Source organism: Phascolarctos cinereus, unplaced genomic scaffold, assembly GCF_003287225.1.
Source record: "Phascolarctos cinereus isolate Bilbo 61053 unplaced genomic scaffold, phaCin_HiC Scaffold_4;HRSCAF=312, whole genome shotgun sequence".
In the NCBI taxonomy this organism is placed as follows: Eukaryota; Metazoa; Chordata; class Mammalia; order Diprotodontia; family Phascolarctidae; genus Phascolarctos; species Phascolarctos cinereus.
The window spans coordinates 666,981,911-667,006,345 of NW_027555847.1; the positions used below are offsets into that span (position 1 = coordinate 666,981,911).

At 40.2% G+C, this 24,435-nt stretch overlaps 1 protein-coding gene across 7 annotated transcripts in view; it reads left to right on the forward strand.

Annotated features, from left to right (window-relative positions):
- PIP5K1C (phosphatidylinositol-4-phosphate 5-kinase type 1 gamma) overlaps positions 1-24,435 on the forward strand; it is a 139,054-nt gene that overhangs the window by 47,636 nt on the left and 66,983 nt on the right. For all 7 annotated transcript variants that reach the window (XR_002321122.2, XR_013486417.1, XM_020969193.2 and 4 more), the window contains exon 2: positions 15,853-15,884. Coding sequence is in view for 5 of the 7 variants with exons in the window: in XM_020969193.2 (XP_020824852.1) it covers positions 15,853-15,884 (32 nt within the window). In the remaining 2 variants the exon portion in view is untranslated. The remainder of the gene's footprint in view (positions 1-15,852; positions 15,885-24,435) is intronic.

Genomic DNA, 24,435 nt, shown 5'->3' on the forward strand with positions numbered 1-24,435 from the left:
CCACCAAAAAAGAGCTACAGAACCAGGCTTTGAACCTAGGTACTGTTAATCCAAATCCAGGATTCTTTTCACCATACCAAACTGCTTTCCACACTGTGCTACCTAGGAAGAGCAGATAATATCCAGGGCTGCAAATCTGAATTCAGTCCAAAAGCTCTTTGAGGGAAGAGCAGAGCTATGAAAATTCACCAAGCCTGTGAGGGGCGTGGAGTATAAGGGGCATGTAGCAGGTCAGAGGACTGGCTCTCTACAACCCTGAGATTCTTTATTTCTACATGTTTGCTCTATCCATGTCAACACACATTTATAAGGTAATGCAGTGTGTATTAAATGGTAGAGATACAAAAATTAAAAAGTCCCTGCCCTCAAGTATTTTATAATTTAATGGGGGGCATGGTGTTAAAGAATAAGATACAAGGTGAGGCAGTATAAGGCAGTGGATAAAGTCAAAAAGACCTAGGTTCAAGTTCCACCCCTGTCATATATTGCCTGTGTGACCCTAGGCATATCACTTAATCTCTTAGTGCCCCAGGCAGCTCACTAGAGAGATATGTATTGGAAGAGGTGGTTCCCTCCAGTAGTTCTCTACAACAGTGAAATTACAGACCAAATTAAAAGATACAAAGTCAAGTATAATGGGGATAATGGAGACCCAGGAAAAAGTACTATGAGAAGTTTGAAGAAGTAAAGATCAGTTTCACCCAGGAGCAAGTTAGGGAGTTCTTCATGAAGGAGATGATATATGAGTTGTGCCTTGAAGGAAAGTGATGGGGGCAGGAGCTTATTCGCAGCATAGAGAGTGGCAAGGAACAAAGTACAGGAAAGGCAGAGCAAGAAGAGGAATAAAGAGTAAACCATATTTCAGTGAAACACAGAAAATACATCAAAGCGAATAGTGTGAGATAAGACTAGAAAGAGAGGAAGATTGGTTTTGTGCACTCTGACTCCATTATTACCTCCAGATATAGCTGGAGCTTGAGAAGATATATAGAAAAACACAGTGGATGAAGCACTGTAATTGGAGAAGAGAGACTTCGGTCTAAGTCTTGATTCTGCCACTTACTGGCTGGGTAGTGTAGTGCACTGAGCACTGTATATGGAGTTAAGAAAGCTTGAGTTAAAATCTTGTCTCAGACATTCTTAGTTCCAGGGAGAACCTGGGCAGATCACTTAACCTTTCTCATCCTCAATGTTCTCATCCATAAAAAGCCTCAGAAACTGCTTGCATTTTATTCCCTTGGTATTGGGAAAGGGTGAGGGAGGGAGGGGGACGCTATCCTCTATACTGTCACCCCTTTCCAACTTTCTGCTTTTTAGGTTCTCTTCTACCCTTGCCATGAATTAAATGCCACGCATGGGGCATCTTATGAACCACCTGGGATGACTTGGAATCATGTCATAGAATCTCGATTTGTAAGACTTCTAGAGATTATCTAGTTCAGCCTCTTCCTTTTATAGAAGGGAAAGTGGAGCCACAGTAATGGACTATGTCTTGATGCCCGCTCTAGCATTCTCCGTTAAGCCATACTTTCTGGGTCCTAATGACTGGCACACAGGACAACGTTTTACTTATTATGTGATATTGGACAAATCACTTAACCTCTCCAGGCCTGTTTCCCCCCACGAACATGGAGTTAAAAATGCTTAATTTCTGCTTTAATCTTGAGATGAGAAGAATTAATGACAGTATCTGTGACATGCATTGAGTTCTCAAAAAGAAGGAGCTAGATAAATACAAGGTGTTGTTCCTAATTATAATCATCTCTATTTTCAAAGCCTTCATGGTTCATTATGTTTTGTTAATTGCTCTTCTCTAAAGCTGGGACAGCATCTTTTCCATCATGAGAGGCATTGTGTTGTAGTAGAAAGAGAACTGGATTTGGAGTCAGATGACCTCAGTTTGCATCCCAGCTCCAGTATTTGGCAGCTGCATAGCTTTCAGTAAGTCACCTCTCTTTGAGCCTCAGTTTCCTAATCTATAAAATGGGAAAGATATTTATACTAACCACATAATAGAATTGTTGTGAGAAAAGAACTTTGTAAGCCTTAAAGCTTTATAGAAATGTAGTTTTTCTCTTTTCTTCAGTGGAAAAAAAAACACCACCACCAAGAGGGATGTTGTCAGTGAGTTCCTATTCCACGAACCTTGTGCAGGGGTTCTTAACCTGATGTATGAAGACACTGCCCCGCCCCCGAAAGAAATCCATGAAATTGGGTGGGAAAAAATACATCTTTTTCTTACTAAACTTGAACTGAAATTTAGTATTTCCTTCCATTATGAATTTTTTAAAAAATAGTCTGAGAAGGGATCCGTAGCCTTCACCTTACTACCAAAGGGGTCTATGACACACATACACACACACACACACAAAATTTTAAAACTCGTGGCCTAGAGGCAGCTCTGGTGTTCTGAGAAGAGCCATGGACTGAGAGTTAGGAAACCTGGGTTTGAATCCCAGCTCAGCCACCTGCTCATTATGTGACCTTGTGCAAGCCACTTCTTTTGTCTTGGCCTTTCCCTCTCTCCCTGTAAAATTAGAAGATTGCACTAAATGGTCTTTAAAAATCTTTCTATCCTTGACTGTCTATGTCTAAATGATATCTTAGGTCTCTTCTAGCTTCAATTCTATGATTATTCTGTCTTAGCAAATTTATTTTAATTGATTTTTCAGCTGCCATGCCTAAACAACTTGTTAAAGGAGCTGTAGTCCTCCAGGAAAAAGTTCATGTAACACATTTTAAAAGATTTATGTCAAAAATGAGACCTTAACCTTCAAATCTATCCTTGGAGACTGCTTACACTAATGGTGCCACATGGTACGTGGGCACTTGTTCTTAGGATAGTATCTACTACTAGAATTGTTCTGCAGTTTAATCCATCAGAGCTGTTTAAACATAGACCACATGCCTTAGGAGACAGTGAGCTGTCTTCAGGAAGAGGTTAGCTGACTGATTGTCAGGGATGCTGTAGAGGGAATCATTTCCTCCTTTAGGTAGGAATAAAACATGATAGAGACAAGAGAAGTAGGCAAGTATTCCAAAAAATTTTTTAAAGTAGAGAGCATGTGGAGGCAGGTTAGGAAACTTCTCAAGAAGGAGGTGATATCTGAGTGAAAATAGGATGGAGGAGGAGGATAGGGAAAGCCTATTCCAAGGATGGGCGATGGCAAGAACAATGGCTTAGAGAAAACAAAACTAGCCCTGAAGATTCATGGCTGGACAGAGCCCAAGTTGACAGTACCTCTATGAAAATTTTTACCTTTGTGGTGTTCTCCACTGTAAGCAAGAGAAGCTCACTAAATGGAGCTCAGCCACGGCTTAAGGTAGTGAGTAACCTCAGTCACTTGCCTAGAGAAGGTGGCCTATTTAAATGCATTCTCACTGAGTCATTCCATATGATCTACAAAGAATTCAATTTATTTTTAAGATGAATTTCAGCACATCATATAGAAACTGGTATATAGTTAGGTTAATAATTGCTTGAATTTATGTAGCTCCCTGACCCTTGGGTAAGCTGTCCTAGTCCAGATGGCTTCTGATCACATTGGTGTTCAGTCAGCAGATTCCTTCATCTGCGTCATCCCTCATGATCACAAATTATGCCAGATTAGGATCATAGAAGTATAGATTTTGAATTGGAAGGGGTGTTCACAGTCATCTAGTCCAACTCCCCTCATTTTAGTGATGAGGAAACTGAGATACAGAGATGTTAAATAACTTGACCAAGATCACACAGCTGGTAAGTAGCAGAGCTGGGATTTGAACTCAGGTGCCCTAACTCCAAATCTAGCATTTTTTGCACCACAGAATTATGGAATCTTACAGTTTACAAAATGCTTCCCTCAGAGCCCTTTGAGGTAAGCCGTATGTTCCCATTTTACAAAGGAGGAAGTAGAGGTCCAGGAAGGGGATATGTTTCAACCATGGTCTAATTCAGTTTTTGTGAATCCCAGTCCAGATACTCAATAAATATTTACTGAATTAAGTAGAAGTTGAGACATTCATCTGCAGATAAAGCATTTGGATGATCTTGCTATCTTATAGATCCAGCTCTGTCTACTTTTTTGTGCAGCTCAGACATGACTTAAGAGTTTATTTATTTGTACAAATTAGAACAACCCTGAGGTACCCCACCTCACACCTGTCAGACTGGTTGAAATGACAAATGGTGTAATTGATGTGGGGAAATAGGTATATTAATGCATTGTTGATGGATCTGTGAATTGGTCCAGCCATTCTGGAGAACATTTTGGAAATATGCCCAATGGACATATTCTCTTTCATCCAGCAACACTGTTACTAGGGCTATACCCTCAAGAGATCTAAGAAAAAAGAAAAGGACCTTATACATACACACAAACACATATATATGTATATGTGTATATATACACACACACACATATAGGCTCTTTTTGTGGTGGCAAAGAATTGGAAGTTGAGGAGATGCCCATCAAATGAGGAATCACTGAACTTTTTTATATAATTATGGTTTATAATTGTGATGGAATACAATTGTACTGAAAGGAGTCATGAAGGAGATGGTTTCAGAAAAACCTGGGAAGACTTACATGAACTGATAGAAAGTGAAGTGAACCAAACGAGGAGAACATTGTACACTGCTACAAAAATATTGTAATGATGATGAGCTGTGAAAGATCTAGCAACTCTGATCAGTGTAATGATTCATGACAGTTCCAAAGGACTCATGATGAAAAATGCTATCCACCTCCATAGAGAACTGATGGACTCTGAGTGCTGAGCAAAGCATAATTTTTTCTTTATTTATTTTTGTGCTTGTTTTTTTCACAGCATGGCTAATGTGGAAATGTATTTTGCATGACTTCCAGTGTATAATGAACATCATATTTCTTGCCTTCTCAGTGGGTGGGGGAGAGGGTGGAGGGAAGGGGAATTTGAACTGAAAATAAAAATTAAAAATACAAAATATATGTTTTAAAAAGAACTTATTATTTGAATGAGATGATGGGAAGAACTAGAGATCCTAATGTGAAGAGACGAATTAGACCTCAAAAAGGGGGTCACTGAGATTTGGCAGCAAGAGAGAGACTCATGCCTAGAATGATTTGTATGAGTATACCTTGTGCAGAAGGAACAAATTTTTTTTTGTTCAAGGAGTAGAGTCACAAAATCACAGAAATCTGAGCTGGAAGGGACTTTAAAAGCCATGTAGTCCAGACTGTATGTGAACAGGAATACTCTCTGCAGCATACCTCCAGAAAGGTCATCCAGACTTTGTTTGAAGCCTCAAGCAGAGGAGGCCATCTTCACCAGTACCTGTTGAAAGAGCTCATTCTACTTTTGAATAAAAGGGTGTTGTTGTTGTTGTTGCTGTTAGGAAGTTTTTTGTGTGACCTTGAGCAAGGCATTTAACACTGAGCCTCTTAAAATGAGGAGCTAGACTCTGTAATCCCATCATCTGAAAGAAACCAAGATTGCTTTGTATAACAAAATATTTGGTAAATTAAATATAACCCTTAAATATTATATGAACAAATCCTTATAATAGCTTTGAATGATAGGTAGTATGAGTATTAGTATGCCCATTTTATAGCCGAGGAAGCTGAGGTTCAAGAAACATTAGGTAGAAGTGAAATGTGGCCTGTAATAAATATTGGAGTTGGGATTTAAACACTGACTTTCTGACTTTAAGTCCAGTGCTCTTTCCAAAATGCCCTTCTCTCAGGATAAATCATGTATTAAAGGAACTTTCTTATGGTTTACAAAGTTTTTCACAACAACCTTGTGAGCTAGATAGTTTGGGTATTTTTATCTGGGTTTTACAGATAAGAAAACTGATACTCAGGGGTTATATGACTTGTTCAAAGTCACATGGCTAATTAACAGCATCCTCTACGCTCATCTCAGATCTTTCAACTCCTAATCCAGGGTTCTTTACACCTTACTGTATTACCTCTCCATCAGAATCTCTTCTTCATCAGCATTCTTGTTGTAGTTGTACGTGCAGATCTCTTCCTCTCCCCACCTCACTCTCCAAAAAACCAGCAGTGTTTGGCAAAAATAGGAACCAAAAGTCTTTGATAGGGAGCCAGAGGGAGATGATAGTTGTCAAGGAAGGAAACTTGACATTTCATAATGTGTGTGTGTGTGTGTGTGTGTGTGTGTGTGTTAAAAAGAAAAACTGAAGTAACAAGCCCAAATTATGTGACTTTGCCTGAGATTGCATGCTGGTTCCATCAGTGTATAAAGAGAAGGCAATGAGAAAATTTGGGGTTTGAGTCCTAGCTCTACCACATGACCTTGAGTAAGTAACTTAACTTTGCTGTATCCATCTTCTCCTCTATAAAATGGGGATAATAATACTTGTACCCCTTTTCTCCCAGGGTTATTGTAAGGATCACATAAAGTAATAGTATTGTAGAATCAAGAAATGTAAAGCCAGGAGAACCCTTTGAGGTTATCTAGTTTCAGTCCTTCAATTTCTATTTTAAATGATTCATTTAAAGCCTCACTGGTAGTAAATAGTAGAGATGGTATTCAAACCGAGGTCCTTTGACTCCAAATCCAGCACTCATTTCATGTGATGCTATCTCTTCCTGTACATAAACTAGCACCATATAAATATAGGCCATAATTATTATTGATAAAAAGGAATTAAGTTGCATGGACTTTTTATGTAACCCTATAAATGTGAGGTTTTATATAGACACATAATCTATATGAGTACCTAAAGATATGCATTTGTACTCTTAGGCGCATCTAATTTACATCTTCCAGAGGATGGTAACTTTTCTGGGGGAGTGTTAATATGCCACTTACGCCCTTATTCATTGTTTGTCTTTGTTTTTTACCTCCCTCCACAACCATGTTCACTCCCAGTAAGGATGCTAGTATCAGTTGCAAACTGTAACCTAGAGGTAGGCTTGTGTTGGACCCATGGTCACCCATGAGTGGTATCCTCAGAAGTTAACTTTTGGGGCTTCCCCAGTGATAGAAGAGTGCTGAGAAAAGACAGTGTGGGTTTTGTGTCAGAGTGGGAACAGAGTGAGTCCCTATGATGGTCTCTCAATGCAGGTAACCTAAAAGAGCTTAACCAATCAGTAAGCACTTATCGCGTGCCAGTCATTATGCTAGGCACTGATGATGCCTGAGGAGCAAAATGATAAGAAGTATAAACACCTAGAAGAAAAAGATCACATAGCTGTGATTGAGGGCCTCCCCAGTTCCAGTCGCTCTGAGCTGGGGAGAGCATTGGATGGACTGGTTTTTGGTTTTTGGTTGGGTTTTTTTTTTTTTGCAATAAGTCAAAGAGAAGCCAAGAAGAAGAGTTACTCATTCCTTGCCCTCTACTTCAAATTCTCAAGATAGCACCTGGTGAAAAAAAAAAACCATGAAATTATATAAATACAACTACAATACACTCTTTATAGAAATAAAAGATAACTCCCTTAGAGAAAGATTAATTGTCCATGGTTGGGCCATACCAATATAATCTCAATAAATTTAGATATCTGGTGCCATACTAGGCTACCAAGAATTCAACAAAATAATAATAAGTTTCAACTGGAAGGGAAAAGTTCAAGACTCTCAAGGGAATTAATTAAAAAAAGAAATAGGAATGAAAGGAGCCTAACATATTTCAAACTGTACTTTAAGATAGTAATTATCAAAAGCATTTGGTACTGGTTTTTGAAAATAGCAAAGCTGAATAGTGGAAAAAGTAGGTACTAGAAGCAAATAAACATGGAAGCCTAGGACACCAACTAGTGAATAAGAATTTCTTAAGCTGTTGGTAAAACTGAAAAAACTTTCATCTTGGTGAGGTGATAGTTGGATAAAATTGAGACTGTTTTTGTTTGGTCTTTTAGTTCAGACTTCCTTCCTCCTCTCTCTCCCTTTCCTTCCCTTCCCACCCTAAGTGAAAATATTGAATTGTTCTCTTATTAGGCAGCCAAAGAAAATATTGTGTTAGGTTCCTAGCCTGCTCCAAATGGTCACTGGCCGTTTTCTAGTGCTCATTTGAGAAGGTTCCTCTATCTCCATCATGCCTTGTGTACACAAATAATCCCACATCAGTTAGTAGAAGCATAGACTCTTAGAGCTAGAAGGGAGCTCAGAAGACATCTAGTCCCAAATCTTGATTGAGCAGTTAACATCCTCTACACTGCTCCCCAAGAGTGTTTAGCCTTTGCTTGAACATCTCCAGTGAAGGGGAACTTAACTTCATCCTGAGGCAGCCCACTGTTATTTTGGACAGCCCTAGTTTTTAGGAAGTTTTTTCATAAGTTACGTCAGTAATCTGCCTCTGAGGACTTCCACCCATTGCTGTCCTCAGGGGCCAAACAAAACAAGTCTAATCCCTCATCCACATGTTAGCTCTCCTAATACTTTGTGAAAGCTCTTACATTCTCGTTTTTGTTTTTGTTTTTTTCATCTTTATGCTAAACAAATTACTCAGTTCCTTCATCTCATTCTTGTATGTAATGGTTTTGATTCCCCTCCCCAGCTTTTATGATCTTAACAAGAGTCACTCCCATAACAAAATGCCTGCAAGTTTTGTTGAGGATAGAGCTCTCACTGACCTTATACCATTGTATCATTGCTGCTCAGCCCTGTGCATGTGCTGTACCCTCCTATGGTTTGCAGCCTAGCCCACAGCATGAAACTCTCCTCAAGGATACATATAATATCCCAGGGAACACAAGCACAAACATAGAGGGCGAGCTACCCAGTTAATCAGGCTTCTAGGGCGAGACAGCTTTCTATAAGGCGGTCTCACCTGCTTCTTTTGCTCTTTCCGGTTAGCTCAGGCTGCTCTGCAGTATATTCTGGTTTGGGAAACACCCAGAAGCCTGGACTAACTCTAATTTTATTATCTAAGCTGTCAGTGATGACAGTGTCACAAATTCAGGGACAGCTCTTATCCTCGACAGTTCCCTTTAAGCCCTTCCTTATTCTTTTGGGTATGTCTGTGCCAGAGGTTGCAGGACCCTGTTAACATCAGTCCAAAATCTTAGCTTTCTCTGCTTTTATAAACTGGCCACAGGCATTCTCAAAGAGGAAGAAAAGCTAATGCCTTTTAAGAGCTGTTGGCAACAGCTATTGCCCTTAGGCCCCACAAGTCAATTATACCATCCTCCTAATTGTGTTAGCAGATTTCTCCTTTATATTTTCCAGCTTATCAATGGCCTTCCTAAAATGTGGTGCCCAGAATTGAACATAATACTCCAGATGGCTGATCAGAGCAGAGCAAAGTAGAACTATCACCTCTCTCCATCTGGACATCACACTGTGCTTCTGTTAATGCAGTCTAAAATTGCATTAGCTTTTTGGCTGTCAGGTTGCACTTTTACCTTTTGAATCTGTGGGCCATTAAAATCTCTAGGTCTTTTTCACGTGCCCTATTTTCTAGCCAAATCTTCTCCATCTTGTACTTGTGTAGCTGATTTTTTTGAACCCAAGTATAAGACTTACTATTTAAACTTAGTTTTAACTAATTCAGACTCGGTTTTATCTTATCAAATATGGCCCAATATTTTAAGGGTGTTAAAAGCTTAGGGGTTATCTTACTTAATTTATGAATCCCAAATAAAAACATGTGCAATACAGAAAAAAACCCACTAGATTTGGAGGACCTACATTCAAATGCTAACTGCTATTTACTGCATACCTTAAAGAGAAGTTAGGAGGGCTTGGGGACATGGGGATTATCTTGAAAACCAGTCAGGTGAAGGAAACATCACCTTGTGTAGCAAGATATGTGAGACATTTTCTTCTCAGCCTTTCTAGAGACTGAGAGTCTGAACTAAAATTTTCCTTACCCTTCCCAAATCTGACCTTCTGTTCCTAACTTTGCCATTTCTGATATCACAGCACTCCCTGTTTTACCACAAATTCTTAACTGTGTTCCCAACCTCAGGGTTATAATCTATCCCTGATTCCTGATCACCTCTTTGCCTGACCATTTGGCCTTATGTAGTTAGGACTTCTGAAGAAGGTAGGATTTGAGCTGAGTCTTGAAGGAATCCAGGAAAGCTAGTACTCAGGTGAGGAAGGAGAGCATTTCAGACTTGGAATAGTGTTTCAGCTGTCATCTGACTGGTTTTCAAAATAATCCCCATGTCTCCAAATCCATCTGAACTTCTCTTTAGGGTCATAACTAGGTTTGTGAATACCTAGAACATTTTAGAGACTTTATCCTGTACTTTTGTGCTTATTGCAATGACTCGCTCAAGGGTAGGCACAAAAAAAAGTGATTGAATCATATTATGAATTGGCATGTGTGAGGTCAAGGGGAAAAAATTTGAAGTCTCAGCTTATGAAGTGGGTCACAACTGAGACCTAATTTTTCAAGTTGGCTGATTGAGTTAATTGATATCTGGAGACTCTCCTCCTGTCCCTGCTGCTTTTAATTTTTGAGAGTTTCCTTTTTCTTGAATACTCTTTTGTCTAATAAAAACCAAGGAGGTTGAATATTCTGAAGTTAGTGTTTTCTACAGATCTCGTTGCTACAAATGCTTCCCCTCTCCTACACCCCTCTGTACACATCCCCCCTAGATTTCAGTTTCATAGAATGAAGATAATAGTTGGAAGAGATTTGAGAAATCATGTAGTTTAGGCTTCTCATTTTACAGATGAAGTGACTGAGGTTGGGAGGGATGAAGTGACATGCCACATGCAGTAGATGGTCAGGTCAGCCCTTTGACTGTGGACCTAGCAGTCATTCTGTCCAGTCAATGCTGACTCCAGTCATTTGAATCTTTGGCTAAAAGTACGTCATTCAAAGAAAAAAATGTCGTGTATTGGGGCAGCTAGCACAAGATGAAAAGCAAACGTGGGCACAATGCAGGAGACATGTCCAGGATGCTGAAGAACAAGGTAGCAGCATAGCAGTAATGAGGTGCAAGAAACAAGTAGGCAAATGTGGTCATAGTTAGAAAATCAGTATTTGAACAGGTTTGAATTTATAAAAGGTCACACATCATTTGGCCTTCTCAATGCAGTGAAGGTATTTTTAGAGCCTGGCATGTAGTGCTAATCCTTCCCTCCTTGTTACTCTGAATCAACCTCAGCTGTGGAAAGCTCCCAACTAATGCTATTGTTATTTCTCTACATGGAAAATAGCTGTGTTGACAATGGTGAACAAGAAATTGGGTTTGAAATCTTAATGGAAGGGCATGAAGCTGAGTTAAGGTAAGCAGTTGCTTCTAGGGTAAGATATCAGGACCATGTGGTGTTCAGGTAAGATGCTAAGGAAGAGCTGGATAAAGCAATAGAGACTCACAAAAAAGGTGTATACTGGTGCAGCCAGCCAGAAAAGGTCAAGGAAGACAAAGAAAATAGAAGTACTGTCCCGGAGACGAAGCAAACTAAAAACCCCAGGTGAGCACTGAAATTTAAGGATAGCTTATATCTGGTCCTGTTTTTTTCTGGGGTCCCAGTTTTCTCACAGCATGTATACCGTTACCAGTCGTGCATACCTGGTGCCATTTTAAAAGGTATGTTACAATGCTTTTGCAAAGTCATCCTTTCCTGTCCACCTACCACCCTATTTCTCATATATCTGTTGGAATGAAGAAGCTTACTAACAAATTCTTACAACTCTAATGATTCCTTTAATCTTATGTGCATTGCCTAAATATTCTCCACTATAGGTTTTCCAGGGGCTGTTTTGAATTTATAGATTATCTAACCTTCTAATTTCTCTGAAATGGTGGCAAAGGAGTTTGGGAAATCCTACGCGGAGTACAAAAAGCATCAAATTCTCCCAATCTAGTTACCTCTAATTTTGAGCAAATTGCTTCCCTTTTTGGATATTGATTTCCTATCATTAAACCCCTTCTTACTTTGGGAATTCTCTGATATTGTGTGTGTGTGTGTGTACACATACAGTATTTCTGGAATGGTCAACAGGATATAGTGGAAGACCAGACCTGGAATCAGGAGACCTATGTTTGATTCCTGGCATTACCACTCCTATAGTAATATCTTGAGGTCTTGGTTTCCTTATCTGTAAAATGGAGATAATACTTAACACTTCACAGAATTGTTATAAGAGAAAGGTCTTTGTAAAGTTTAAAGTGTTATAAGAATATAAGTGATTTAAATTTGTGTTAGGCTGTCCACATGTGAAGGTATGGGTAAACTTGGAAAGGTTCTTTTCTTCTATCTTATCCCACAGAGATAATCTGGGTACTTCATCATATGATATCACCATGTTGCCACAACCCTCCCAAGCACATGGTTCATAAGGTTCAAAGAATGAACACACTTATTTACAGGTCAAATAAAAGGATTCACAGCAGATCTTATAGAAAATAATGAGATTCATCTTTGAATAACCTTTCCCCAGAGGTCTTTGTAGCCTTTGTTACATTCATGCCCTAGGTAGGGATTCTTACCTCACAGCAGTTCTTCTGTGGTCTTGTGTAGGCTACCTCATAGCAGTTCCTCCTTGGCCCTGACTAGCACTAGCCTTTTGTAACTCCCAGTAGATGGTGTCAGTTGTTCTGTTTCCTGAGGAACTGGCTCTCTGTCATGTGCCTTGTGGGGAGGAGCATTGTAGAACACCTGTCTTTCATTGCAGACTGTGTCATAGCTAAAAACACAGCTTCAGATCAGAGTACCTCCGTTCTTTTGCCTTTCTTTGTACTATGGTTAAATTTCTGGACTCACATAAAAGTACTACCATGTTTCACGAACGTATTGCTCTTCATTTCTTCCAAGTTGTTCACCATCCTCAATACTAGTTTGGATCAGGATGAAAATTTCAGTCTAATAGTCTTTCTCCCGTAGCACCCAGGGAGTGTGCTTCTTGCCCACATCAGTGCTTCCCATATATATATAGAAACCTAGCAGGGCTCCTTGTCTCCTTCCTATTCCTGTGTTCTACCTCTAGCTTTAAAACTATCTCCTTATGTAAAATGTAGCCATCATTAACACTACGTTAGGTCTTTGATTATGTCTTCTTGACAGGGTGTGAATGAGTTCTTTTCCCTGGTTAAAGATGATTGATTTGCTCATGGCTATTGTAGAGTCATAACACTTGGACTTAGGTATTAAAATGAGAGCAGCAGATCTGTTAGAGCACTGCAATGAGCACAGAAACCAGACTTGAGAGAAGCTACCCATGGACAGAAGGCTTGAGTCACTGGGGAGGGGGAGGATGCAAATCTATTTAGTCTTCCTCAGGTAACTCCAGAACCTCAGAGATGGATGTGTTGGAGAAGCAGTGGCAGATGTTCTTAGACCCAGATATGGTGGGCATGGAGAGGTAGTGTCAGAACCTTTCGGCCCTAGAGACAGCAGTATAATGCCAAGATTTATTGCACCCAGCCTAATAGAGAGAGGGAAAGGGAGTTTCTAAATAGTGGAGTTCCTGAACCAAGCCTCACAAAAATGAGGAGTAAACATGTGGCCCTGGAACTGAAGGATCAGCAAGGGGCAAAGCTCTGATAGAGTGAAGGAAGCTTGGGTCTTACCCTTCCCTACTACTTCGAGTTACACAGACTGTGCAGGTCTGATGGGAGAGGATTGGGGCTAGCAATGCCAAGTGCATTTGTCTTCAGGAGTAGCCTTAACTACAAGGATATGTGCTATAAATCTGGAGGAATGTATAGGTCTCAGGCAGAGTTAGTCCCTAGAGGGAAAGAACATTATTTTGACTGTTTAGAGAGGATCACGTGTGAATCCTTTGCTTTTTCTTTTTTAGGTAAAGGATGATCTATATTTATTACATATTATTATGCCAAGTACTTGCACAGGAAATGATAAAGGTCCTATTACCTTTCCTAAAGAGACCAAGACAGACTAATCCTGAAGTTCCCAAGGGAAACCACTAAGTAAGGACATGAATCAGACAGTGATTTGTGGGAAACCGTCCCCAGTCCAGATGGAATCCAATCTGTGTCAGCTAAGATTTGGGGGTTCTGGGTCACAAGTTACATTGAACTTGTCTGAGACTGCTTCCCTTGATATCCAGAATATTGAAATTAAATTGTAACAAGAATCAAATCTTCTCCCCTTTGCCCAAAACATGTTTGTTTTATATGTCCTTGGAATAAATAAGAAATTAGGATTCTATTTATAATAATTTAGTTTTCTTGGTTTGAATTCTGCCTCAGACATTTACTACCTGTGTTGACACCCTGGGTAAATCGCTTAGCCTCTCTCTGCTTCAGTTTCTGCATCTTTAAAGTGGGAGTGATAATAGCACCTATATGCATTGTGGTCTCTTATTAATATGTAAGTTCCTTGAAGGCACAGATTATTTTGCTTCTGTTTGTGTCCCTAGTGCTTAATGCTATGCCTGGAATATAGTAAATACTTAATAAATGCTTTTTCATTCATTTATTCATTCACCTACCTCACAGGGTTGTTTTGAGAATCAAATGAGATAATTAGTATTTTTCAACCTTTAAAGTCTTATATTAATGTTAGCTATGATGGTGGTGATGGTGGTGATGATGGTAAATATTGCATACTGTATAGACATGTTGAAGTTCTTGTGGATTTATTTTGTATCTTACATCCTTGATGCACCTGTTGTCTGGTTTTGTGTTTTTGGTGTGTGTGTTGTTGTTTTTGCTTATTCTCTGGGGTTTACTAAATCTGCCATTATGTTATCTGAGAGGGGAAGACACTTGCAACTAGAAAAGGTTTCCTATAGAAGGTGAAATTTGAGCTGTCTTAAAGAAATCTGGGGAAAATGTGAGACCGAGGTGAAGGAGTGAAAGAATTCCTGGAATTGGGGAGCAGGCCAGGGAAAATGGAGACTGGAGATGGAGTGTGCTGTGCAAGGAACAGCAGATAGGCCATGATAGATCAAAGATCTCATTGTATTTGTCGTTCAAGACAATTCAACAGAAAGGGAGAGCTTGTTAAGTACAAGGCACGGTGCTATGTGCTGAGGATTCTAAGACAAAATGAAGAGCAGTCCTTCCTCTCAAGAAGAACAAACAATGAAAACCTACATTTTCCCCTCTTTGTACGTACACACTTCAGATAACTCAGGCATGAGGCAGAAGCTGAAACAGGTTGAAGATTAGAAAGAGAATGAGGATAATAGAGGGCACAATCTAGATAAATGTGAGTTGGACTGGATAGTCTTTGAATTTTTTTCTAGCTCTGATAATCTGTGATCTCCATCACCCATAATAATTATGTACTAGCGAAGTTTATTTGCAAATGCTAGAGCTGTTATCCCAGACCTTGTACCACTTTCACTAGTAATTATTAAACAACATCTTTATAAGATAAAGCTTGCCTTGGTGCTATTCATCAGGTAAATGTGGGTTATTTTAATGATGAACAAAGTGGAAAGAGAAATTATTGGAGCAAATTTTTTCCAAAAATTATTTTTACTTCTCAGTTTTCTCCTCATGTCCACAAATCCTCCTCAGTAAGGTACAACCTCAAGATACAGGGAGGAACTAAACTGCCTTAGTAAATTATCATTTTACTACTAATCACACATAAGCTATGGACATACAGATGTTTTACCTAATTCCCAAAAGCAACCTCAGGAACATGAGTTCTGAGAAAAGAGACAGTGAGTCCTTGGTACTTCCACCTTTCAGTTCCATTTCTAACTTGTTCTGTGACCTTAGAAAAGTCATTCAGTCTCTTTGGACCAGATAGCAGCCTGGTACCTGTCAGCAATTCAGAGAAATAGATGGTAGTGAATGAAACAAAAGCATTTCAAGGTTTCTTAGAGCATATGGAAGTAGTGCCCTGCAGATAGATATATGGTAATCTCAAGAATGGTTCTGGGTACATTATACATCTTTCTTTATAACTCCTAAGTAGGTGAGGAGAGTTATTATGAGGGCATTGTACATTTCAAGTCTCATGTGTTTTCCTTTTCTCCTTCAGGTCTGCCGCAGAAGAAGTCAACTGTAAGTGAGGTGAGTTGTACCCCATATTGTATTCCAAAGTAGGGAAGACTTGGGGCAAGATGGGCCTGGCATTAGGCTGAGAGCCAAAAAGGACGAGTATGGACCATGCCTCTGTCCTACCAACCTGATTCTGAGCTCTGGGTTTCTGCCATGTTTTGGATGTCATCATCTTGTGTCCTTCTCACCTTATCAAGCTATTGTGAACAAGCCCCACATTGCTTATCAGGAGACCTGTATTCTTGTCCTGCTTCTACTACTGACTTACTCTCTGCCTTCGGGAAGGTCATTCTCCTTTCTGGACCTTGCTTTCATCCTTTATAAAATGGGAATAGTGACCTCCCTTTTCAATTTTAGAGAAGTAACTTTACTTCTCTGAGCCTCAGTTTCATCTTTTGTAAAATAGAGTTGGTTCCTTCCAGCTCTAAATCCTGTAGTCCTTCTTGCCCACTCAGAGATATTACTTCCATACTTGAGTGGGCCAGAGTGATCCTGTCAGTTTGGGTACTCTCTCTTCCTGTCCCTTATAATCTTTGTCTGTTTCTTTCCATAAATCACCACAGGATCCTCCCAGAGGTATTAATAGGATAAAATTAGGTGGTACATGTGACAGCGCTTGGAAATATTGAAAATATGAGGTGGTTGTAGAGGCAGTAGGAAGTCGGGAGGGATAGAGTTGAACCAAAAAGTCACCCCACACCACACCAGCTTTCCAGATTCCCCAAGGAGGATAGTTCTAGAGCAGAAGTGTGAGTCTATACACGAGAAGCAATACAGCTTGAATAAGTCGAGAGACAGAGCTGAAGTGTAAATTTCAGATACCTGGGAAATGAGTAGGCACAAAGCTGGGCCCACCACCATGAATGAAATTCAGCTGGACAGCTCTTTGCCACTTCTGCCTTTACCCCAGAGCAGGAGTTCTTAATCTTTTTTGTGTCATGGACCACTTTGGCAGTCTAGTGAAACCTATGAATTCCTTCTCAGAGAAATGGTTGGATGCCTACATTCATAATTAAAGGAAATACTAAATTCCAGTTAGAGGTTAGTAAAAATGAAGATGTAATTTTTTTCCCATCCAAGTTTTCCCATCCCAGAAATCTATCCACAGACCCCTTGGGTCTGTGATAAGTACTCTTGCCCTAAAAGGAATCAGTTGGCTCTGAAAAGCATATTTCTTCTATTCCAGGTGAGAGCAGAGGTGTATGAGAGCTTTGGGTATGTTGGTGTAATAAACTCTCTATTAACATAGGGGCGGCAAGGTGGTATCCCTCATTCTTTACTCCATCCTGAATCCTACCTACCAAAAATGTACCTAGAGAAGGGTCTGTCCAGGGCCATGCATATGGCTAAGAAGAAATTGGCAAACTCTGGATAAGTTTATATCAAGGTTAGGAATTGCAAATCAATTTAACAAACATTTATTAAGCAGGGCACTGTGTTAGGTCCTGGAAATACAAAGAGAAAAATGAAATACTCCCTGCCTTCAGGGAGCTTACAACCTCCTGGGGGGATAATTTGAAGAGGGAAAGAACACTGATAAGTGGAAGGATAGGGAAAGGAATGAAATTGGTGATGGCATCTGAGCTGTACCTTGAAGGATATAGGGATTCTAAGAGACAGAGGTCGGTCAGTAAGCATTTATTAAGCATTTACTATGTTCCACATGCTGTGCTAAGCACTGGCAGTACAAATAAAGACCAAAACATGATCTGTGCCCTTAATAAGCTCTCAACAAATTCTAATGAGGGAGACAATGTGCAACTGTGTATATACAACTAAGTACGTATGTATAGTCAAAATGAGAGGTCGTCTTGCAGCGAAGGCACTAGCATTTGGGGAAGAGGAGAGTATAGGACAGGAAAGGCCTGTTGGAGAAGGTATGATTTGAGGTGAGTCTTGAGGAAAACCAGTAGGTGAAGATAGGGAGAGAGAGCATTTGACGTGGGGCATAGCCAGTGAAAAGGCAAAGTCTGTAGATGGAGTGTCATGCACAAAGAACAATAAGAAAGCTAGTGTAGTTTGTAGTTTGTGAAATAAGGTATAGGAAGACTGGAAAGGTCAGAAAGGGCCAGGTTGGAAGGGGCTTTAATTTATTTTTTTTTATTTTATATTAGATCCTGGAGATAATAGGGAGCCACTGGTGTTTATTGATTACGGAGGTGACGTGGTCAGACTGGGCATTAGTAAGATCGTTTTGGCCCCGAGTGGAGGATGGACTAGAGTGGAGAGAAAGGTATAGAGACTATCCAGAAGGTTGTTGTAATAGTCCAGGTGTGAGGTGGTGATCTCTGTGAGGGAAGAGAAAGGAACGTATACAAGATGTTATAAAGGTAGAAATGATAAGACTTGAGAAATTGATTGGATTTGTGGAGTTGAGTAGATAAATGGAGTCATGGATGACCCTGAGGTTGCAAGCTTGGGTACCTAGAAGGAAGGTGGTACCCTTAATGATAATCAGGAAATTTAAAAGAAGGAAGGATGTAAGGGGACAAGATAATGAATTCTATTTTATACTTGTGAGGTAATGAGGCAAGTGCATTCAAGGCATGAGGGACAGCCTGTGCAAAGGTATGGAGAGAGTAGATGGAGCGTGAAGGTTGGGGAACAGCAAATAGAAGAGCTTGGTTAGAGCACAGAGTACTTGAAGGGGAGTAATAGGAAAAAAATCTTTAAAAGTAGGCTGGAGGCAGATTGTGCAGGATTTGAATGTCAAGCTGGGAAGTCAAAAGCTGTAGAGAGGTCACAAAAGAGAGGGAATAAGAAAAATACTTTGGATTTAGCAGTTTAGAGATCATTGCTAACTTTGGAGAATGCATGTGCAGTAGAGTAGTGAGGTCAGAAGCCAGATTGCAAGAGATTGGGGAATGAGTAGGAGGGAAGGAAATGGAGGCAGCAAGCAGAGATTATTTTTCTGGGAGTTTGACTTTGAAAAGGAGATTAATAGGATAACAAAAGACAATCTCCCAAAGGAGATGAAAGGGGATGGTATGAAGGACACAAATAGAGGAGTTAGCCTTGGTAATAATCACAGGATCATGGATCACAGACCTATAACTGGAAAGGACCGCAGAGGCCAGGTAGTCCAGCTCTCTCATTTTACACATCAAGAAACTGAGGCACAGGGAGGTTAAGTGACTTGCTCAGAGTCACACAAGTAATAGACAGCACTCAGATTTGAACCTATTTCCTTTGATTCCACATCTCTTCCAACTTTTTCTCAGATTAGAGCAAAGAAGGAGAAGCAGAGGGGTGTGACGTGGCAGGGGTTTGGGTTGTAGAAGTAGGGAGTTAAAGAGAGATAGCAGATGGCCTCTAGTTTCCCTGTAAAGGCAAGTAAAGTACTCTCTTAAGAGGGAATGGTATTAGAGGGTTTGAGAAGTTGGAAATAGCTACTTTGAGGAATGTGGGTCAGAGAAAAAGCAAAGGATTTTCATGAAATAAGAGCCTAATTAAGATTAAATAACATAAATTTATCGTGAACCAAATTGCTTTGGTTGTGTGATCATTTTCTAACTATGTTGACCTACAGTAAATATGTCACTAACTTATCTGACATATTCCCAGAATGGTGGCAGCCCCATGATAAAATTCAATATCACTGATGACCACAGACATTAGAAGTTAGTAAAGATTGTAGGAATCCTGGGATTTCCCCAAGTGAGTCCTTAGCTTAGGTACAAGACCCAACATACTAGTTGATATAATGGCAGAAATAGATCTACCAGAATTCTTGAGCAGCTATATGAAGTGTCCTGAGTAATCTTTTTTGCCCCCTTGCTGAGCTGTCTCAGCATTGTCCATCAGGGTTCCTCTGATGTATTGAAAATATAGACACCCATCTGAGACTTCTCCCCTCTATTGAGCCTGGGCTGGGAGGGTCCTCCTGGCTAGAGGGCAGACAACTGAGCCCTATACCTATTGTATCAAGAACATAATCCAACTTTCTGAACAGAACATAGGCTTGTTAACTGTGGCAATCTGAAATGTACAAGATAGAGAAGTTAAACTAGCTCAAAAGAAGTATTCACCTTACTTGATAGAAGTTTAATTTCAGATGTTTTGAAGGTCTTCCAGATTTTTGTGGACCATCTGGACTGTGACAGAACTTTGATCTCCCTCCATATTCTAACAGTTCTTTCTCTTATGTAATGAAGTATCTTTTGGCGGCTTACAGTTTCCTTGAAAAGGGTGAACCTTTTGCATGTGCTTGGGAATGGAGTACATTAATGGAAGAGAGATTGCCCATTTGAGGTACAAGAGCTTCCACTGTCACATTTGGGGAAGCTGTTTCCAGCTTGAGGGCCAAGGCAAACAAACTATCTTTTCAGCCACTTGGAGTTAGTTTCTACAAAAACCTTTCGAGTAAATCAATGAGGAGCCTAATCAAGGCTGAAAAACATGATTGGGGTAAAGTGTTATTCATAGGTCACCAACCCCCCACCATCTCCTTCTCCACCCTACCCCAACCTCCTTTTGGTCATTTGTTGTAGGGCCCTTCTCTTTACTTACTGCTAGCACCCCAGCTCAGGCTCCTTTCACCTTTCCCTTGGACTATTGAAGTAGCCTCCTAATTAGTCTCCCTGTTTCATCTCGTTCTTCTAGTCCAGCGTCCACACAGCTGCCAAAGTGATATTCCTAAAGCACAGCTCCAGCCATGTCACTCTCCTCCTTAAACTCCAGTGGTTTTCTGTAGCATCATAGGATTAGAAATTTAGGGCTGAAAGGATCATTAAAGGTCATTGAGTCCAACTCCTTCATTTTACAGATGAAGAAACTGAGGCTAAGAGCGGTTAAGTGACTTCCCCAGAGTCACACAACTGGTAAGTGTTCGAGGCAGATCTTCCTGACTCCCAAGTCCAGCATCCATAGACTATACCATGCCACCTACATAATGTGAACTCTCCTGTTTGACATTTAAAGCCCTTTATAAGCTTTAATACAGCTTACGAGTAACAACACTCCCCTTCATGTGCTCTTCAGTCCAGCCAAACTGGTCTTCCTATTCTTCATATATGATATTCCATTTCCTGTCTCTATGTCCTTGTATAGGGTCTCTCCAATGGAGAATGCATTCCCTCATCTCATCCCTTCCTCTTAAAATCCCTAACTTCCTTCGAAGCTCAGCTCCCACAAGAGGCCTTTCCTGTTTCTCTACCTGCCACTCCCTCCTTGAAATTACCTTGTATTCATGTGATTATAGGATCATAGTTCTAGAGCTGAAAGGAGCCGCAGAGACCAACTCCTATTTTCCAGATGAGGAAACTGAGGCCCACAGAGATTATGAGTTGCCCAAGTTCATGCAAGTAAAAGATAGAGCCTTGATATGAACCCAGGTCCTCTGACTCAGAGCTGGTATTCTTTGCACTGTGACATGTTGCCATCTCAGTGGTAGGTACACACACACACACACACACACACACACACACACACACACACACATATTATATAGTTTGTTATTCTCACATGTATACATGTTGCTTCCCCTGAATGAATGTAAATAGGCTCCTTGAGGGCAAGGACTATTTTATGTTTAGCTTCATATCCCCAACACCTGGTAGGCACTTAATAAATGCTTTTTATGATAATAAATGAATGTCCTCATTATAGAACTCTCTCCACTTTTAATAAATATATCCATATTTTTTTGCCTGTCACATGCCCTCATGCTACTTCTTTGTGCCCAAGTTTGTGTCTCTCTGGCTTAGTGAATTAAATTCTCATGTAAGGTGACGTACTGAGAAGGCACCCAAAATATATCATCCTGGGTAACATTTAAACATTATACATTTGTACATTAATATTATATGTAACTCTTTAAAGTGTGGAAAGTACTTTAAAATATCACATTTATTATTATTATTATTATTACATGGATCCAGTCACATGGAACCAGTGGTTGGTTACCAGAAATACAGTGTTCCAAGGATAGGAACTGGAGACAGGAGGTCAGATCTAGATCAGAAGCATGAGTCCTTTCCAAAGGATCAGCCAAATTTAGACAAATAAATGCAGTGTGGTAGAGTGGAAATAGGGACTTGGAGTAAGAAGATCTGAGCTCAAATACTACCTTTTACTGTGCAACCTTGGGCAATTCACTGTTATAGAGCTGAGAAAATTTGTCACACTTGCCATCTGGTGGATTCTCGTGTGTTTTTATGCTTAGGTTTGCCTTTCCTTCCTGCTTCCTCTGAGGGATCTCTAGCTAGACAGTACTCATCTAACATTACGCTTGGGGGAAGTGACTAGTTCTAAGCAGCAGGGATAGGGGAAAACCAAAAATGGTTAGATAGGATTTAACATTGTCTCAAAAAGAGACTTTCCCTTCCCTGGTTACCCCAACCTGGGAAGTGATGATCATCACTAACGTCAGAAGTTAAAGGTGATATTACCACTTCCCATTTTCTGAGTAGGGAATGGCATTTTCTGAAGAAAAAAGTTTCTGAGACCATGGGGCCCTGGAGCTGTATCCCTCCCCCAATTCTTATTGTGAAGACTTCCTCTGAAAGCCTCAGTGGACCCCTGTGCCCTCTCCTTCAACCCCTAACTCTTTTACCACTACCTTGGCTACTCTGTCCTGTGGCAGTGACCCAGGGTTCTGGATTATAGAAATGAGGTGGACATCAATTTTTCTCTCGTCTGATACTCTTACATGGATGTTCAGGTAAATGGTGACCTTTATATTCCTCCTCCTCCCTCTATCAAGTGAGAGGAAGTAAATCAGAAAATATTCCTTCCCCCAACTGTACTGGGCAACACCCAGCATAACAAAGTATTGATAATTTAATTTCCCACCCATACTGTGGGGTGATTTCAAGAGCTCTTTAAAATGCTTAGTAAATTCTTATACCTTGATACTTAGATGGATCCGTAATCTCATCTTTGGGGAATACTGCCTCCAGAATTTGATTCTACTCTATCCCTACCTTCTCATTCTACAACTCTTCAACATGTCTTCCCATAAATCCTCCAGGTTGGTCTACCTGGTGTGCTGGGGCCTTCCTCTTAGCATTATGTGAGTGGGAGGGGAGCATATAGGCTCTTCTTTCATTAAGTCTCACTCTCTGCGTAACTGGCCCACTTTTTCTGGGTTGACATCTTTCTGAGAATGTTTACACTGCTTCTTCCAGGCATTTCTTCATTACTAATGTTAAAGCCTGCTCCCACCATCCTTAGCTTCTCCACTGCATTTGGGTTCATCTGCAGCCTTCACTTTTTGTGTACTATGGTGGACCATAAGTTACATGAATGTAGCTTCACTGGAAGAATATTGATGTTCATATATGGGCCTCTGTTTCAGGGAGAAGCTTGGAGTCATTAAAAGCAGCATGGTATTTCAGCTTGCTTTCTTCCTGCTGTTCAATTCTGGATCTATATACAGTTCTGTCCTGTGTCCTGATGGACCAGATCAGTAGGTTGTCTCTGACTCAACTGAGTATTACAGTTTGGGCCATAGAGCTTTTTCATCCTCCTGGTTTTTCCTGTTAGGCTAACTTTTTAAGTGATTTTGGATCTTTATAGAAGGCTTTGCAGTCTTCCTGAATTTGATACAGTCAGCAGAGGGCCATTTGCAAGCAGGAGCATCTGAAGGACCTTTCCACCTACAGGGAATTCCTCTTTCATTTCAACTTAGAACAAGAAATCCTCAGTAGACAGGGGTGAATACTTGTTAACCATAAATATCTCTCTTCTGTCCTTCTCTTCTTATTTATAATCCCAGAGGGTCATCAGACACAGGTATGTTACATCTTTCAAGGAATCTTCTATTATTCTGTCACAGAATAGCTGATTATATAGTCACTTAAAAAAAACCATATCAAGTCACTAGGCAAAATTTTGGTCTCTTCTCTGGATTTCTACCTCTCTGGGCTTTAGTTTCATCTATAAAATTAGTTGAACTAGATACTAAGGTACTCTCAAGCTCCAATATTCTGATCCTAGGTCTTTTCCTATTCTGACTTTTGAAAAATCTTTATAGAGCACCAGTGTTTGAGATACCTTGATTAGGTGCAAAGACAACATATTAGACTGGTTCCTGATTTCTGAGGATTTACAGACGATTTGGGGGGAAGCATAATCCTATCAGAGGCACTGATTGGGCAGTGAGTGCTAAAGGTGAAACATATCAGTGTGCGCTGGAGTGATCAGAGAAGACTTCCTAAAGAAAATGGTGCTTGAAGTAGACTTGGAAAATGGGGTCTTGATTAGCAGTGATAAAAGACAAACATTCCAAGTAGTGGGAGTTATGTGAGCAAAGACAAATGCATCCCTAACTCCCCTATGTCCAGATACTGAAACCACCTTACTTCTCTAATTAATCCTATATACAGAGTCATTTTTGAAGTTGCGTTTTATCTTCTCATTCCCCTGTCAGAGGCTTGGTCTAGTTGTCAATCTCATTCTTCACCATTGCCCTATCTCCTTAGTTTCAGATCTTAAGTACTATGTCCCAGGAGCGTCCACCAATTTTGCCTTTAACATTCAGCTGCTTCTGACCTCCTGTTATCGCCAAAGGCTTTCTTTGCCAAGCCTTCTTTACCTAATGACAAACATTTACTGAGCAACT